General features: G+C 44.6%; 7 protein-coding genes across 7 annotated transcripts; 4 read left to right on the forward strand and 3 right to left on the reverse strand.

Annotated features, from left to right (window-relative positions):
• Positions 1–342: 342 nt before the first annotated feature.
• On the forward strand, positions 343–1788 carry I203_107301 (uncharacterized protein; the record flags this gene model as incomplete). Its single annotated transcript, XM_019145382.1, has 3 exons — positions 343–470; positions 550–613; positions 676–1788. 3 exons carry the CDS (start codon positions 343–345, stop codon positions 1786–1788), a joined length of 1305 nt encoding a protein of 434 aa, XP_019005201.1.
• A 1045-nt stretch (positions 1789–2833) lies between these two features.
• I203_107302 (uncharacterized protein) lies at positions 2834–3202 on the forward strand (the record flags this gene model as incomplete). The annotated part of the gene is made up of 1 exon (XM_019145383.1): positions 2834–3202. One exon carries the CDS (start codon positions 2834–2836, stop codon positions 3200–3202), a length of 369 nt encoding a protein of 122 aa, XP_019005202.1.
• A 1312-nt stretch (positions 3203–4514) lies between these two features.
• I203_107303 (uncharacterized protein) lies at positions 4515–5656 on the forward strand (the record flags this gene model as incomplete). Its single annotated transcript, XM_019145384.1, has 2 exons — positions 4515–4773; positions 4842–5656. 2 exons carry the CDS (start codon positions 4515–4517, stop codon positions 5654–5656), a joined length of 1074 nt encoding a protein of 357 aa, XP_019005203.1.
• A 131-nt stretch (positions 5657–5787) lies between these two features.
• Positions 5788–6531, reverse strand: I203_107304 (uncharacterized protein; the record flags this gene model as incomplete). The annotated part of the gene is made up of 2 exons (XM_019145385.1): positions 5788–6338; positions 6402–6531. 2 exons carry the CDS (start codon positions 6529–6531, stop codon positions 5788–5790), a joined length of 681 nt encoding a protein of 226 aa, XP_019005204.1.
• Positions 6532–6838: 307 nt separating this feature from the next.
• On the forward strand, positions 6839–8072 carry I203_107305 (uncharacterized protein; the record flags this gene model as incomplete). The annotated part of the gene is made up of 10 exons (XM_019145386.2): positions 6839–6863; positions 6924–6950; positions 7009–7110; positions 7196–7275; positions 7335–7392; positions 7459–7480; positions 7551–7670; positions 7863–7872; positions 7967–7978; positions 8049–8072. The coding sequence occupies 10 exons, from the start codon at positions 6839–6841 to the stop codon at positions 8070–8072; spliced, it is 480 nt and encodes a 159-aa protein (XP_019005205.2).
• Positions 8073–8514: 442 nt separating this feature from the next.
• I203_107306 (uncharacterized protein) lies at positions 8515–9966 on the reverse strand (the record flags this gene model as incomplete). The annotated part of the gene is made up of 1 exon (XM_019145387.2): positions 8515–9966. One exon carries the CDS (start codon positions 9964–9966, stop codon positions 8515–8517), a length of 1452 nt encoding a protein of 483 aa, XP_019005206.2.
• Positions 9967–10613: 647 nt separating this feature from the next.
• Positions 10614–12273, reverse strand: I203_107307 (uncharacterized protein; the record flags this gene model as incomplete). The annotated part of the gene is made up of 8 exons (XM_019145388.2): positions 10614–10661; positions 10777–10952; positions 11026–11281; positions 11335–11428; positions 11490–11605; positions 11657–11752; positions 11809–11977; positions 12062–12273. The coding sequence occupies 8 exons, from the start codon at positions 12271–12273 to the stop codon at positions 10614–10616; spliced, it is 1167 nt and encodes a 388-aa protein (XP_019005207.2).
• Positions 12274–12743: the final 470 nt, after the last annotated feature.

Consider the following 12743-nt stretch of genomic DNA (forward strand, 5'->3'; position numbering starts at 1 on the left):
GACTAAGATAAGCAATATTGCGCTTTCAAGTCCGCCGGAATATAATGTCAAAGGAACATGATCCCTTATCACACTCGCGTGGATGGGGTGTGATGTGGCGTTGTTTCACCCAGGGTCGCTCGGTGCACTCGTCCCACCCAGCTTAAGCTCGCCCGAGTTGAGCTGTTGAGGTGTTTAGATGTTTGGATATCAGTACATCAGATCACCCATCACCTTACCTCTTGGTCATTGTTTACACTCCGTCGCAGCCGGGAATCAGACAGATCAGCGCAACCACGGACACGTCATCTACCTTCGGTCCTCTTATCACTCCCACTCCACCTCGCCTCACCTCACCTCACCATGTCAGCAGAATCGTATCTCGTAATTGGAGGATGTGGGTTCTTGGGTAGACATATCGTAGAACAGTTATTGGCAAGAGGAGAAGCCCAGGTATCGGTGTTCGACATAGTACAGAGGCATTTCGATAGGTGAGCGCACCATCTCACATCTCATTTGCTCAGCGAGCAAGGGCATACATTTCATCTTGATATCTGACGTTGTGGTTAGTAACGTCACCTTCTATATTGGTGATCTATCTAAACCCGAAGATGTCCAGAATGCGTTGTACAAAGTAAGCTGTTGAGTACGATTCAAGAACGGAAGTACAAAGCTTATATGATCGTTCGTACACAGTCCAAAGCCACAGTAATCATTCACACCGCCTCTCCAGCTCATGGTCTAGGTCGAGCAATATACGAGAAAGTGAACGTAGTCGGTACTAGAACATTGTTAGAAGCGAGTGTTGAACCCTCATCAACCGTCAAGAAGGTCGTCTACACTTCGTCGGGAGGGGTAGTCTACTCTGGAAAAGAAGATATAACCAATGTTGACGAGAGGGTACCATACCCTGAAGTCCTCTTAGACGCCTATAATGAAACGAAAGTAGCAGCTGAGAAGATGGTATTAGAATACAATGGTAAAAACGGATTGTTGACTTGTGCTATTAGACCTGCTGGTATATTCGGTCCAGGTGATAGACAGATGATATCGGGTTTCTACCAAGTAATCAAGAACAAGCAAACCAAATGGCAAATCGGATATAACACCAATTTAGGTGATTTCACCTATGTGGGTAATGTCGCTCATGCGCATCTTTTGGCAGCAGATAAATTAGGTTCATCCTATCATTATTCTCAACTTCGAGATCCAATTTCCTCCATCGATATCTCACTGGGATCACATCGAATACCCACATCTTCCGCTAGACCTATCGGACCCAATACCAAACCTTCTGCGGAGGATTTGGCCAAAGCGAGAAAATTCGATTCGGACCAAGTGGATGAAAGTGATCTCCGACCGGTATTACGAACCAAGATGGATCAATTTTCCAAGGAATCTTCATTAGATGAAAATGACAATTCGGAAGAAGAGAGTATACCCATTGCCGGACAAGCTTATTTCATTACGAATGGTGAACCAATCTATTTCTGGGATTTCGCCAGAACAATCTGGAAACAACTCGGTCATGTACCACCTTACCTCATCGTATTACCTACGATGCTGGGTCTGATCTTAGCTACATTAGCAGAGATGTTCTCAAAGATATCGGGTAAAGAACCTGGATTCACGAGATTCAGAGTAGCTCACGCGACTCAACAGAGATATTTCGATATTGAAAAATCGAGAAGATTATTAGGTTATCATCCTATAGTCAGTTTGACGGACGGGATGCAAAGATGGACGGAATGGTATCAAGGGGAATTAGAGAAGCAAAAATTGGCCATAGAAGATGAGAAGACGAAGTAGTAAGGAACTTTTGCCAAGAGTCATTGTAGATATGGGTTAGTTAGCACTATCATCTGCCTTCGATGATGTGATACGATTTGCACTATATGTATGCCGGGTTTAGTCTGTCTTCCAGGTGCAATCGATTAACCAGTCTGACACTTGTCGACCGAAGACGAGCAATTGAAGAGGCGATGTATGGTCTGTTTGCAAACTACGCCTCAGAATGTTCTGGACTTTGCACTGACTTTATAACAATTGAGAGGATCTGCCGGAACAATATACACAGGATCGTCCGAAAGGTTAATAAAAAGCTCATGATGGATTGAGGGAAAGCTCCTCACATGTGCAATATATGACTGGGACACTTGTCAACACATCTTCCCTGAAATCTCCTATGATGCCCTCTTACCCCAATAACATACTTTTGCCACTTCACACCCTTTTACCGTTGATTTTGGATTCGACATTACTGTACATCACTTTCTCGACCACTGTCTACTTCCTATAGGATCTTTCGACCGTTCAGGTTATCTTTCCTTTATGGAAAACCTACAGTCCATTGATGATCTTGACACATCTTGTATCGATATATGAAGCCATGATATGCTAGTATGATCACTAGTGTCAAAGGATCAGCGATGAGCTGCCCGGTCCAGCTTCGAGGACCGCCAAAAAGGTTGACAGTCGCTCAGATACATACATTACGTCCCGATAATTCAACATAAATACTACGCATTTCTATGTCATTGAACTGCTCTCATCGAGTCGCCACTCATCCGCCAGCTCCTCGTATTTACATAGACATTCACAAGACGAAACAAAGGTACGTGGTCCATATCTCTTCAAGCACTTGATCTATAAGTCACGTACTAAGAAGTTACTGATATCGACAAGAGAGGGTCAATCACGCAGACGTATAATGTCCAGCACGACGAAGACCATCGTAGGATTTATGGGTTCCACCGGTGATGCAGACACCGAAGATTCATGGTAGTCGCCTAAGACGCCAGAGGGTAAAATCTCATACCATTACACGAGAAGAGGACTAGAAGAAACCCTCAACATGACCATCCCACTCAGGTGTGAATACAGTGATGCATCAGGAACGCTTAAAAGCAAAGAAATACAGGGTATACCCCTTTATGGAAGTGGTCTGACTATGCTTGAAGTCATCTCAGATGCTATATCCAGAAATACTTACGCCGAGACCAAATCCATTGAAGTGCCATTAGTCGAATGCTTTGGTGAGAAATGTAAGAACTTCAACAAATATTGGGATCGTCTTCCCACAGGGGTTTCCCAAGCGATTGCCGGGATGGGCGATTGTTCGTTCATAGAAGTCGGATCTTTCGAGACCACCGAAGATACTCAAGAAGAATACGTTCCTCTGACGTACACTTTCCAGAGAGCATTAGGGCCTGAGGTCGATTGAGAATGGGTGGTCATTGACCCTGAAGGTCAAGAAGCAATCGTGTAGGCATAGAGTAACATACATAGTCCCAATGAGCTCTGCTTCCTATGTAATTAGGTTCTGCCATAGACCTCAGGTCGCTTGACAACATTTGTACATAGATGATGCGGAGACTGCGGCGATTTTGTGACATCCTGAAAAATTAGGAGCCAAGTCTCAATGAAAGGTTTAAGCCATCCTTTTTGATGGAGAAGATTAGCTATGTGAGGTTTTCTGAAAAGACTGTCTGAAGTTCTCTCCCCTGCTATATACAAGCTATACATCACTGCTGGAAGGACAGAAGAAGGTTGCTTCAATTTTGAAGACTTAACGTTATTCGATGAGCCTGCTCCATTCGACTTCGTAGACCTCATCACTTTGCGGCACGCACCGCCAACCTGTCTAAGTCTTCGTCTACGAATATATCATTCGAATCCTATAAATCCACACTGCATCGAGATTGCACCAGTACAGTCAGGACTGATGAAACGACCTCAATCGCCACAGTGACGATCCCCAACTGTACTATATGCCTGACAGGCGAGGGTGATCCCCCTTCTGTTAAAATGACCCAGAACCTACTGACCAATTCGATTTTCGCCAATCTCGATATCACTTCCACAGGTGATAGTATCATCGTCAACAATGAGGAGCTCGGAGTTGACGCTTGCATTCATTCAAAGTACCTCGTACCTCAAGGTAGTGGTGTAGCATCTTGCAGTACTTATCAGACCAGCGGCCTAGGGGAAGAAGGATTGAACGGGTTGTATGAGAAGTGGCGAAACCGTGAGTTTCCAACCTGTAGTAAGTAAGCCTCCGTGAATTACACTTTCAAGATACCAGATCAAGAAGGCTACACAGCATTGGACACTTCTCCTTTGGTTGGAGTCTTCTGATGATGGCGAGATTAACAGAGAATATGGTGCAATTCTCACTCGAGAAAATACTAGAAGGTAATCGTCACGTACGTGTGCTTTGACGCCTTCAGGGCTTTTCAAACAGATCAAAGATGGATTCGAAGCGGTCATGACTGGTAGAACCAACGCTTCGTTTGAATGATGCCGTTGATCAGAGCATACCAAATCTTCTATCTGCTCAGTAGTAAGCTTGTCTACGATTGGCATGCAAAATGTGCCACATAAAACCTTAAGATGACTTGTGTCGCTGGTCGGCCAAGTCCGAGCGCATCATCAGTTGAGCGATAAACATCCCACACCTCCTCATCTTCCTTCAACTTTGCTCTCATCCAGTCAAACCCCCTTCGACCCATAGCCTAACAAAACACCAACTCGAAATGTCACTGGTCGATCAGCTTGTGGGGACTATTTCCACTCTCGCACCCATCACCTTGTCCGTACCCACCACACCTATCTTCCAAGTCTCTCGATTTATCCACCATGTCACGACCACGCCCATCCACCCTGTATATTTCCCTTATTTGCGATTTGGCGTGATACATGCCGTCAGAGTGACGACTGTATGGGCAGGATTGAAGAAAGGTAAAAAGCGAGGTGGACGATTGCAAGATCTGTTTGGGTATTTGGCATTGGCCTGTAAGTCCTCCATCTTTCATAGCATGACTAGACCTGGGAGATGCTGAATTTGGACTCATTTATCGTAGGGGGAGGAAGTACCGTCACATCCCTACTCCTCAATCAACCTCCTTCATGGCTCATATCGCCTACACCATGGATCATCTATCCTCTCATTTACACTCTCTTGGTTCCTACGGGATTATCAGCCTATATCGTCGATACTTGCCCGACCCTCCTATTCGGTATAATAGGTGGTTTTGTAGATGGTATGACAAGAGGTACGACCATAACCTCCCTAGCGACATTACTATCGTCCTCATCAATCGGTTCTTCGGCCATAAGTCTGGATGGAAGTATCAATCTTTGGACATACGCTTTGTTGAGTTTACTAGCTATATCATCAGGAGGATTGATCGTAGGCGCTTTAAGTCTGAACGAGGATGAGTGGAAACTAGGTACACCAGGATTATTGAAAGGTGGTCTTATCAATACGTTAGATGCTTGGAGTGCATCATTAGTCGGTCTGTTATGGTTGACTCTCACAAGTCAGAATTCAAGCTTGAAACCTATCAGTGAATTGATCCAATCGTCCTTACCACACGAACTGAAATCGTCAACATCTTCTTCGTCATCGGACGAGAAAGTTGCTGTGGATATCTTGGACGTACCCCATGCTAGAGCTATATGTGTGATGGTTTTGGGAGGTTTACTGGCGACTAAAGCTATCATCTTATATGTCAGAGGAAGCAAGACGAAGAAGGTGAACAAGGTAGATAAGACGACTGAGTTGTTTATACTGGATGAGAAGGACAACGAAAAGACGAAAGTCGTCAAAACTCCAGTCAAAGTTGGAAGCAGCAAACCTACACCTAGGAAAAGTCCCAGAGCAAAATCAAAGTAGACGTGCATTGACGACTTTAGGGGCATCACAGAGCCAAAGGTTACAGGATTTATAGATAGAAATAAGTAAGCTGTGTTGGATAATGTCTTACAACGGGAAATATGTATGAAGGCTATGCTATGGTTCAACAATCATGATAATATATCTGCACCTTCCTTCATCCACCTGAAAGTAACACTGACCCTCAAATCTCTCAATATCGTTTCTGTTACTTGTCCAACTTCATCTTCTACTTCTACGATATCCTCAAAACATCCGTCGATCCCGTGATACCATTCCCATCTCGCCTCCCCAGATAAGACGTATACAGTCCTAGGTGGCATGTATATCCTGTGTTCTTCCCCATCTTTACTAAGCGTCATGACGCATCCTCCAGTAAGGGAACATCCTAGTATACCATCTGCATAGCGGTTGGGCAGGTCGATGTGCGGTGATATACCTTGTCCTGGTGGATATAGATTGAGAATCACCTGTCTTGCTAATGGTTGGTCGAAGAGTAATCTTGTCGTGTTCGCAGGTAGACGAGTTTCGAGTAAAGTGTTGACAGAGCGAAGTAAATCATGTATGTAAGTCAGGAGAGATGATTTGGCGGAGAGTGATTTCGGCGCTTCGAATAACATCACTTGATCTCTTTCACCGCCCGAGAACAGGTCGGCAGAAGCTATACGCGTCAACGCATTTCCTGTCTCAGATTAGATCAAATAAGCATTCAGTCATACCACTGGGCTCATAGACGCAAACCTACGAGCGATATCGTCAGGCAAATATGATGGAAATACCCATAATCCCGGTATGTCAGGCGGGAGCCTTTTGGCTGTTTTTACTTCATATTCTGAGAAGAGCGAATTAGGAGATGAGCTTCCGGTGTGACTCATGTGTTCTCCTCCTCTTTCAGCTATGTTACCTCTAATTTGCTGCTACCTTTTATGTGGATTGTGGTCGATCACCCCATGTTGTATCCAAACATTCATATCGAGCACTGATGGACGTGGATTGACCGCTCAAATCCGACGGAATTCCGCTTCTCACCAAGGGTCCAATCCAATCGCATCATCCAGCATTCAGCTCCAATTGATATTGACACCCCAAACTAACCCCCTTAGCCTCTTCCTCTTCTTCTTTCCTCCTTCCCCCTCAGCCCAAACTCAGTCACTCATTCAACCTTCCAAAAGCTACTACAACATGTTCGCCAACTCTCTCAGACAAGGTCAGTCCCGATCACCTCCAGTCTGCTACTGATGGCTTAGCTGATTTTTCGTCCCCATAGGTCTCCGAACCGCTTCTCGTTCATCCGGTATGTAGTTCTTCACTCTACATGCCGCATGGACATTGCTGATACGTAGTGTCTATAGCGAGAGCATTCTCCACTCTCCCTGCTAGAGCAGCTGCTCGACCTACCTTAGGTGCAGGTGTAGCTATGGGCGCTGCTGTCGCTGGATTTGCCATGTACGAGGGTAAGTATTACATCTCTTGGTCCGCAGTCGAAGTTCTTCTTGCTGCTACTCGAAGTACATTACTGATAATATGGTCTGTGATCAGTATCAAAATCCCCCATCCTCCTCGAGTCTAAGACTATCGCTGGTGAGAAAGGTACCGTCACCGAGAGATCTTTCGTCATGGTTGGTTGATTCAACGATCTATTGTTTTGGCACATCACTCACGAGCGGTCTTCACGCAGATCAAACCCGATGGTGTCTCTAGACAACTCGTCGGAAAGATCATCTCCCGATTCGAAGGTACGTACTGTACTTGACCATACAAGCCCCCATCCTAGACCATTATCCGCTGCTGGTTGTATATAGAGAGAGGTTACAAACTTGTTGCGTGAGTCCACTGAACCTTCAAACTATCTCATGATCTGAGCTGATACCTGTCTACCATGCCCTGCACGCAGCATCAAATCTCTTACCCCCTCTCCTGCTCTCGCCAAGGAACATTACTCTGATCTCTCAGCTAGACCCTTCTACGGTGGTTTAGTCAAGTACATCACCTCTGGTACTCCCGTCGTGGCCATGTGAGTTGGAGATGCAATCTGCTATAGAATCATAACCTCATTCACGCTTCTGTGAGTGTGGTCTGTATTCGAGTCGGAAGGCTTTTTTGAGTCCCTTGAGAAAGAATCAACTGACCTGGCGATATTGCGATAGGACGCCTTTGACTCTGCCACTAAAGAGATCGGACTTTGGTTCGCCCCTGAGGAACTCAGCGAGTACGAGGTGGGTCAGATCTCGAAGCCCGTCATGAGGACGGAATGAATAGTTTTGCTGACAAATTGAATCGATATTCTCCTTGGCCTTCACGGATATATAGCCCATTGCTTGGGTAAGTCTAAGTACTATCTAGTCACCATCAATGTTCACCAGCTGACATTTCGTCTGCTGTGTCTTCTTAGCCTTGGGTGATGGCCGATAACTAGATGTTATCATCGTGGTCACGAATATCATTCATGCATGAATAAATGCCTTGGAGTGCTCGGCACTTTCCAATAACACATATGCATCCAGTTGAATATTACCGGACGACGTGAATCTCAGTACACAATCACGTTGACATACTAAACTTTTCTACGTCAAGGTACGAAGTCGAGCAATAGGAGGACCTGGCTAATCGATGACCGTTTGATACAACATCGACGATACAAGCTCCCTGCCCAAAGGTTGAAGAATCAGACATGAAATGCTCAATATAAACGAACAGGTATTCGCATGTTCCTTCCCTTCATCATACATGATCCAATCTAGCAATAAGCTACTCTACAAAGCACATACACTGCACAGTACACCCGAAAGTCCATCTCTATACGATAACAAGTTTATCCAATCTACTTATTCTAAAACTGTACGGTATTTATGAATCTATCAATACAACAACCTTACATTCTTCTGACCGGCTTTCGCTCTCAACCTAACTTGTTCAGTCCTTTTCTTCTCTTCTTTCAAGTAATCATCTAATAATACAAATTCCACTTTACTCATTATGCCGTCTACTAATCCTAGTCCTACTCGTATTTTGATCAGCCTGACCAGTTTATTCTTAATTTCATCTTGCATATTCCTTAAATCACTTTCTTCCCTTTTGATTCCATGTTTGTGAAATAACAAAACTCCTATATTGACCAACCGCACTTTCTCAAATGTCCTTTCGCTTTTTGTTGAGCATAAGATAGATGCTAGAGCCAGGAGATGATGGCTGATTCTCTGTGCATCCGTTCGTTGATCCTCAGAAGTCAACTTCCGAGCAATCCTGTTCCGAGGAGGAGAGAGGAAGATCATGGTCAGGTTGGGTACTGTATTATTGACGTCGAGTGATGGGAGGATATCAAGTGATTGAATGAATTCTCGAGGAATGGTTTGAGATTCAAGGTCATTACTTTGTGTTATGACTTGTTCTTGCTCCGATTCAACACCAAAATCTTCTATCTGCTTACTCGTTTCATCCCTTTGATCTGTACTTCCATCTTGATCCTGGTTTTGATCTTTATTGTTTGACGTTATAGGCCACTCCTTCTCTCTTAACAAGGTGGCATCTTCCCCGACATATCCAATCCTACAAACCAACTCATCATGTTCGAACAGATCCTTCCTCCCGAATAGATCAATCCTACCAAAACTTTCAATCTCCACTATCACCTTATCTGCCCTCAACCTTCTAAGTACTCCACATCGTATAGCTTCTTTAGTTTTTATATCTGTAGATACCAAATTGTCTATTCCACACCATGATTTATATCTTCCGGCGGGTAAGGTGATTCGACAATTGCTTAATCTAGGTAATATCAATCCACCATTCCCATCCACTTTGACTTTGACATCTACAATGGTACTCGTACTGGTACTGGTAGTCCTAGTCGTTGTCGTAGTCATAGTCGTATTGATATTATCAGACAGTGATAAAAAAGCTTTACATTGTGATGAATGACAATTGATCCACTCTAAATCTTGTACATAACCCAATGCTAGTGACTTATATTTAGAAAAGGGAGGTTTCGGATTAGGAAAGAAGTTGTATGGCGAGATTGACGTAGCAGGATTACGTGAGTCGTTCAAGTCGATCTTGAGCTTGGTATAGAAGAGTGGTGTGATCAGGTGGAAGAATTGATGATTTAGACGTTGGAGGGTTAGAAGCGAGGTGGATGATAGGTAAGTGGAGAAAGAGAGATGTTGAATTAGGAAGTGAAAGAAGGAGGGGATGTTAGTTGGATGGTTAAGGGGCAAGGAAAGATCCATTGTCAGATTGTCAAGGTCGAGAGGGGGTGCTTGGAGAGAAGATTGATTGATTTCATACTCATCTCGGTCGAGAGAGGTGTTCATATTGTTTTTCCAATGATGACTCGTTTGTTTACAATTGAAGATGTTGTTTATTTCTGTGTTGCGTAAACGTTCATTTTGTCTTGATGGACTGTGACGGACATAAGATGGAGCTGCAACGATGACCAGCAAAAGCAAGCATTGCTATCATTCGTCTGCGTCATTCGTGATACTGGTCAAGTGGTGGAAGATCCATCTGGGAAGTGCGAGAGTGAGGGAAAACCGAATAGGGAAGAGGAAAGAAAAGGAAAAGGACGATCAACAAGGGTTTCAAATTGGATTCTTATTTGTGATTGAGTAGGTGAGAGTCATCATGTCCGGCCGACATTTTCACAGATGAGTGAATTGTCAACAAATGGCCCTGGTCGCATATCGCGCATATCATCTTATATCTGCAAACACATATGAAAACTCCTTCCCGTTCATGTCCATTTCAATGTATATTCATAGTTTTATATGGGATCATAGAGTTTATCATATTTCACAAGATAAGATCGTAAACACTCCATCCAATCCCGAATATCTCTTTTTTGTTCTTTCGAATTCGTACTCTTGGTCTCCTTGTCTTCTCATCTATCTTACTAGTCACTTTATCGTTACAATCCATCTCTCCTGTCTTTAATTCTTAAGCCTCCTTATATGAACTCAGCCTACACACGATCCTGGGATAACATCTTTGTACGCTCTTGTTCCACTCGCTGATACATCCCATCCCAAAACAGCCAAGTCAGCATTGACCTTTCTCATTCAAGCGATTGTCGGTTTCATGGATTGTAAATTAGGCACAAAAGAGACGTAGCAACCTCCACTCACAGCATATAGTAATGATACCGCCGTATTGATGTTATGAGGATATCCAGTAATAGTTACCAGTCTCTCTTCGGGATTGGCGACTGTTCCAGGTGCAGCAGTCCCAGGGTCGGTCACTCGGATCTGACATTGTGATTGACCCCTTATCTCATTGATCTTTGAACCGCCTTTACCAATGACTAAATCACCATCGTCAGCACAGTCAGCTTTCTGCAGTTCCTATGATCTTAAGAAAAATCACTGATCACTCACTAGCACCGACTAGAGAATTAGGTATAAAGATCTGTTGAGTCTGCATACCGGGTGGAGGAGGCGCGTTGGGATCTTTGTTGTTGAATTGAGGGGGTGCACCACCCCCACCACCTGGAGGTCCATTACGAGCTCCAACTTGTCTATACGAGCTGGTTGATGCTCCAGGATTACGTTCTTGGTATTCAAGTAAGATTGTCCCGATGTAGTATACCGCAATGTGCACTGCGTCAGCTACTCCAGACACAGACAGGACTCGCTGATCCTTGTCATCAGCTATGATTTCTGAGATGAAAAAGAAGATCAGCTCACCTCGGTGGATCCTGGTAACATAGCTTCACTAGCATTCAGTCTTGCTCCGGAGGCTTCTTGGATTTCCTTGATCTTGGAACCACCTTTACCAATTCTGCAGAACAGATGCATTAGCATTTGCTTGATAAGCTAAAATCGCAGTTTTGAAAACTCACACACTGCCCATACGCGAATTGGGGATGATGAATTTGATAGTGACAGCACGGGATCCGGGGACAGAGGCGACATCGAATGGTTCATCGTTGATTCGTCTCACAATAAGACCAAAGGCCTATCGGAAATGATCAGCTCCGGCACGACGTCATCATAATGTACCACTGACCTTGGCGACAGCATCTAGAGCACCAGAGACATTAAGGATTCGTTCGGGATTGCCAGGGATGGATTCGGAGACGGTGACTCGGGCGCTTGATTTTTCCTAAAAATATTTCTTATCAACTAGATCTCCTTCCATACTCCTAGTGTTATACTCACTCTGATTTCATTGACATGAGCACCACCTCGTCCAATGATGATACTGGCATCTTGAGTAACGATCAATGATCTCATGGAGATCTGTTGTGGGGGAGCTTCGGATTTCACTGGTGCGGCTGGGACTGAGGAAGGGGCGGGGGCGAGAGTGTTCGAGGGGCCAGCATCGGCGCTGTACAATTTCAAACGAGATGACAACACATCGTCAACATATATTACTCGATTTACATTGTTCATACGGGGAAGAGCAACTCACCCCTCCATCTCAACTTCATCCATCTTCTTCTTAGTGGGCTCTCCTGCTTCTCCGTTACCGTTTGATTCCCCTTTCTTCTCTGTATCAGATTTAGACTCTCCGTCGGGTTTGGCTCTCTTGGCAGATGCTTGAGCTGTTGAGTCGGCGGAAGGTGAAGGTGAGGCGGGTCGTTTGTTGGTAGCTGCTGTTGTAGGAGGTGAGACGTCGGACATGACGATAGTATATATGAAGTGAGGGTGATTGAGGACTAGTCAGTTTTGATTTGTCCAGTATACGCACAAGAGGAGTATACACGCGGGGGAAGCAGTTATAGGGTCGTGTAATGTTGAGTAGGTGTGTTTGAGTGGTTGATGGATTGGTGAGGATGAAAGACGAAAGTTATGATCCGGTAGAGGAAGGGGAAGATAGGTTGGGGAGTTGAGTGAGGAGAGTTGTGATTGGGATGGAGAGGTGTATGAGAGTCGGCCGTGATGGTTTGATGGATGGGTTGATCGCGATACGAGTTATGAGTATGATGGAAAGTGAAGGAATGGGTGTCAGGGTGGAGGAAGGGTCCAGGAAGAAGAATGGGACTCACGTTGGACGGCTGTTTATACGAGTATACTGGGATAACTGATTCTCCGCTCGGTTTCTTGGTGTTGCGAGGTTGAGCTGTGGTATATGGGATGAATGACACGAGTGT

Source organism: Kwoniella mangroviensis, chromosome 2 (assembly GCF_000507465.2).
Source record: "Kwoniella mangroviensis CBS 8507 chromosome 2, whole genome shotgun sequence".
In the NCBI taxonomy this organism is placed as follows: Eukaryota; Fungi; Basidiomycota; class Tremellomycetes; order Tremellales; family Cryptococcaceae; genus Kwoniella; species Kwoniella mangrovensis.